This window comes from Cynara cardunculus (genome assembly GCF_001531365.2).
Source record: "Cynara cardunculus var. scolymus isolate 2C chromosome LG 1, CcrdV1, whole genome shotgun sequence".
In the NCBI taxonomy this organism is placed as follows: domain Eukaryota; kingdom Viridiplantae; phylum Streptophyta; class Magnoliopsida; order Asterales; family Asteraceae; genus Cynara; species Cynara cardunculus.
The window spans coordinates 17,325,960-17,331,277 of NC_037528.1; the positions used below are offsets into that span (position 1 = coordinate 17,325,960).

Here is a 5,318-nt window from a genome sequence, read left to right on the forward strand (position 1 = left end):
ATACTAATATCGATATATTTTTGTCAAAATTTTATGATATCTTCAAACATATATTTTATTCAAAAATAAAAACATCATCGTTTTCTCAAAATCACATAAAGTCATATTATAACATCGAATGAGATAAAGAATAAATGAAATATTAAAATCACGATGTATCTCGCTGCATTGTGCGAGTACGCTTATAGTATATATATATATATATATATATATATATGAGGACTGGAGAGGATATGTTTCAAACCAAGTCATTTGTACAAACCGTGAAAACTATCGATTTCATTGTTTATTTTAGTGAAATTTTTTCATGAAATTTTTTGATATGACAAAGTTGTTTCAAATAATTTATTTCAAATAATTACGGACATTATCATCTTCATTCTATTAAGTTTAGTAAACAAATTTCATCAAAATGAGAAATACATGAAACAATTAAATTTTTACATAGAAACAAAAATATATGAAACATTTTCATCCTGAAATGAATTATTTGAAACAATTTCATCATATCAAACAATTTCATTAAAAAATTTCGGTAAAATAAACAATGAAATCGACAGTTTCCACGGGTTGTACAAATAGTTTGGTTTGCATCGTATCCACCCCCTATATATCATAAACTTTTTAAAACTGATTACATTCATCTCTATTGAACACATGAATCTCTTATCTTTTAAAACTGATTAAATTCGTCTCCATTATCTATAAAACCGGTCACTGTGGTAAAATCATGGAAAAATTAGAAAAAGCCCAATGAACTTTTATATTTTGAGCAATTAATTTTCTGAACTTTTTATGAATAAGTAAATCTTTACACTTACAAAATAAAAGAGATACATAATATATCTCTCAATGTATCAAGGCATTAACATCAAATTACAATTAACCAATTAAACAAACAAAAAACATAGTTTGAGTTAGGGGTTGTTTACCAAATGCTTACTCGGGTAAGTGAACATCAAGTCACATTATCTTATCAAATGAATATGGTATAGACCAAGAATCTTACCTGGTAAGAGTAAGACAAGTACCAAGAGTTTTATCCAGTAAGTGAGGGCGGCGACTCTTACTATGGTAAACGCTTACCGGGTAAATTGTTGCACGTTTTGGTGGATTAAAATCTTACCCGGTAAGTAAATTAGTGTTAAATTTAACCGATAAGCGCTTATCGGGTAAAGACCATTTTTCCATCTATTTGATCAGTGAGGCAAGCAAATTGTGGCATATAACATTTTTTTTGGTTAAAATGATGTAAGTAACCAATTTTTAATAGTTTGATAGGTTATTTACTAAAAAAATGTGGAAATACTTGACCATTAAAAAAAAAATCATCATTCATAAAAAGTTCAGAGACTTGATAATAATTCAAAACGAAACTATTCTGAACTTTTGTTTGATTTAAATTTAGTATACAAATGATTTTTATAAATATATAATTCATTATTAACCAATTAAGTGTTTATAAAAATTAAGTTTTGGATTACACCATTTTAAAATGGGAAAATCACCAAAAATGATCAAAATATACCCAATATATTAACGAAATAACCATTTTCATCAAAATTGCAAAAATGTACACATGAATTGCCACCGGAGGCGATCCCCTTAAATTTGACCAAAAAAGTACAAACAATAATATAAAAAATAATTTTTTTGTGGGTCTCACATACCTCTCTTTAAGATACCACCTCGTTTTACGTAGATTTACCTTCGGGGGAGATCCAACCTTTAATGGATTGCCCCCAAGGATAGATCCACACAAAACGAGGCTTGTACATTAAAGAGAGGTACCTTAAAAGGAGCCACGTGGGATCCATCAAAATAATTTTTAATATTATTTTTTGGTCAACATAAGGGGGATCACTTCCTATGGTCATGGAATGCCCTCCGGGTGATTCGTGTGTATGTTTTTGCAATTTTGATGAAAAATAGTTATTTTGTTAATATATCGGGTATATTTTGATTATTTTTTTTAAAATTATTAAATACTTGTAATTTAGGAGATGTTTGAGATTGCTTATAAAAATAACTTATTGACTTATTCTGGTATGATACTGATAATATACACTCGAATTTTTAAATAAACAACTTATATCGATGTCAAATCAGTTTTTTTAAGAAGTTATCCAATCCCAAACACCTTATTTCCTCATGGTATGCGAACTCTGACGTTCGATAGCAATTGATAGAATTGGCATTGAAGCAAACAAGGTCAGTTACGTGTACGAGCAAATCCGTAATCTGAAACCACACTGTGATTTGATCAACTTATTCTGTCTTCTTATCTTTTGGTGCTTTCGATCAAACGATATTAGGTTATATCCTTGTGTACTTCAAGTTCCAGCACAATGCAGAGCATCAGAGATTTAGGGTTGTTTGTAGATGGACAGGTAATATGGATATCGTATTTAGGTTGCTGCCATTTTTATTTAATTTTGGATCAGATGATTGCGAATGAATGGATTGATCATTCAAACGTAACAACGGGTTCACTAATCGATCCAGAACCAATTCTGGATGGATCATAAATCAGTTCCATTTGTCCCAATCGAATGCTAATCTTATTATAAATCAGTATATCGCCTTCAAAACAATAACACCTGTCACCCATCTCTGCATCTCCAGTACATTCACAGATGCTACCGCCTCTTCAAGCTCGTTCATTGAAGTTGCTCACCCTCAAGGAAAGGGATAGTTGTCCCAAGATGAACCTCACCAAAAGGACAAAATACATTGATATCTAGTTATTTATTGGTCTATAGTTATGGTGGTTGTGACAACAACGAATATAAATGTGATATAATTTATATCAATTTGTATCATAACTGTTGGTTTTGGTCAATGTACATGGCTATTGAACTGAAAATTTTGAATTACAAAAGCACATCGGCTAAAATTTCGATGCCCTAGCAGGAGCTTGAACTAAAGAGGTGATGTTGGTTTTTACTGGGAGATGATGTTGAGGAGAGTGGCTCTGGTTCTAATCAAGTGCCTAAACGTGCACTCCAACCTGGTCTCCATGCATTCAAGCTGAGCCTCCACTCTTTCCAATCTACATTTTGCAATTTGCATATTGTCCAATTGGGTTGATGATCCATATTTACATAGAGTTTGCAGTGCAGCATCTATGCTATCCAATTCATAAAGAACCCCTTGTTCTTGTTGATCTTCACATGCTACCGTCCCCTTGTGTATCAGCTTTGATACCACAAGGGACCATCTGTTTGGCTTTGAAGCCGACAGGGAGAAGAATGACAACAAAGATTCAAAAACTGAAACAGTCATTTCACTAACTCCTATTACTGCCTTCATCACCGCTGCAAGCTGGTAGTCATCAGAATCCCCTACCACAAAGGAGCCATCACCGGTCATGTTATTATCAACTTGCTTCAAACTTGCAACCAACCCTTTAACATCTTTCTTCATCTTCTTTCTGAAACAATTGTATTTCATTATGCTGTTTTCGCTGCTCAACTCGCCTTTTCTTCTCCGAAGAGCACAATGAAGATCTCTAATGTGCTCTTTCATCTGTGTCACCATATCCCTTATGCTGCCACAAACATCCAAGAATTTCACTGATTCATCTATTAGATCTTCAACAAACTTCACGTTTTGTTGGCGAGCGATCAAAACTTGAGTGGCAGACAAATTTAGAAGATCATCAATGCATATGTAGAGCTTCATCAGCTGAGACAAACCACTGCAAATGGTCTCAGCAGATGGCTTGGCCGCCACAGCGTCCGTTTTGGCTGTGTTGAGCTCTTGTTCGATCCGAAGAGTGCTCGGATGTGATCTGCAAGGCAAGCTAATGGATTTAACTTGGCTTCTGATGCTAAATTTTGAAGAAACAGCCATTTTTCTTAGAAGGCAAAGTCAGGGTTTTGTTATGATGATAAGTTTGACCTCTATGCTCTGCTATATATATTTGCATATCAGGTCTCGGATATTATTTTTTAAAGTAGCTTCCCACGTAAGTTTATGGGTGAGTGGGGCAGAACATAAAATATTCACATGTGATGACCGGATGGGCTTTTGTTTCTTGTGTCGGGTGTTTGGCCTACGCAACAGCTTCCCGATGATATGCCAATTTCTATAGTTATGGGCAAACAACCTTTCACATGTACGTGGCACGCAAAGATTGTATCTTTGGCAAAAGAATTCTCTGTACATTCATGTGTGCATATATTGTAGTGAAGACGTATCTGGTCCATGTATGGAGTTATACCCACGTGTTGCCCCCACAAATATTGAAGCTTTTGTGTTGTTGGGGTGTCAATAAATTTGGGGAATGGTCCAAACGTCCGTCCCCTACCCTTATTTTATATTGACGTAACCGATTATTGGAGCCCATTTCATGGAACCATTAAGGGTGTGGCAGCTGCCTCGGAAAGAGTTGCCTGAGGCTGAGCAGATGAACCTTTTAGCAAAAGGACAAGGGAGAATATATAATTTTGCATGCTTGGGTTGTCTCACCTTTGTTTCCTTTCAGTTCTTAACGACAGCTATTAGATCTTATACTTTATATGATTTTATTGACATCTTCTCTACTGCTTTGCTGGAATTTATATTTCCATGACTGTTTCTGCATGTTATTTTAGTTAGAAAGATTAAAGGTCTTAAATCTGAATGTTATTCTTACTGTTACCAAGTGTATGCATCAACGGGTGGACCAAAAACATCCTCCTGAAAATATAAAATCTCATGATTTTACCTGTTTACGTTATTTTAGTTAGTTTTTTTCTGGGGACTAGCCCTGCAAAGGTTACTTGTCATCAAGAGGGTTTACTTGCAAATGAAAGTGGGAAATGCTAGATCCGTGGTGAAGTAGCCCTCCCATGTTTTCTGTAAAGTTGGAGGGACCCAGTGGCGGATGCAGAAAAATAAGTTGTAGGGGGCACGAAAAACCATCTGTCACGAAAGCATCACTTCCACATTGTCATACGTAATTATCTCTAAACAAATAACAACACAAACAAAAGGCTCTATCCGTTTTTACACTATACTCCAACCAATTAGCATATTGATCAAACCAAGTCGGACAAAAATGTCTTCCTTTACTCCCGACAATTTTTTTTGGAAATGCATGACTCCGTGGTTGACAAGGTCCTCGAAGCAAATATTTTCTCCTTATTTCATCCCTTTGATTAGGATGATATTCCGAAATCTTTTTCTTATCGGCCGGATCCCAAGGAAGATCGTTCAAATCAATTTCGCAAGGCATCGAAGGAGCAGAACTCGATTCAAGTGTTGATGCTTTCCTTTTAAAAAATCTTTCCATTTGATTTGCCTAATTACCTACAAAATTACTTACAAAATTA

At 34.8% G+C, this 5,318-nt stretch overlaps 1 protein-coding gene across 1 annotated transcript; it reads right to left on the reverse strand.

The window, feature by feature from the left end:
• Positions 1-2,628: 2,628 nt before the first annotated feature.
• Positions 2,629-3,855, reverse strand: LOC112519171. Its single transcript, XM_025127195.1, has one exon. It carries the CDS (start codon positions 3,853-3,855, stop codon positions 2,944-2,946), a length of 912 nt encoding a protein of 303 aa, XP_024982963.1. The 3' UTR covers positions 2,629-2,943.
• Positions 3,856-5,318: the final 1,463 nt, after the last annotated feature.

Coding starts and splice junctions, on each gene's coding strand:
- LOC112519171 (XM_025127195.1), bottom strand. CDS start 3,855: ATGGCTGTTTCTTCAAAATTTAGCATCAGAAGCCAAGTTAAATCCATT.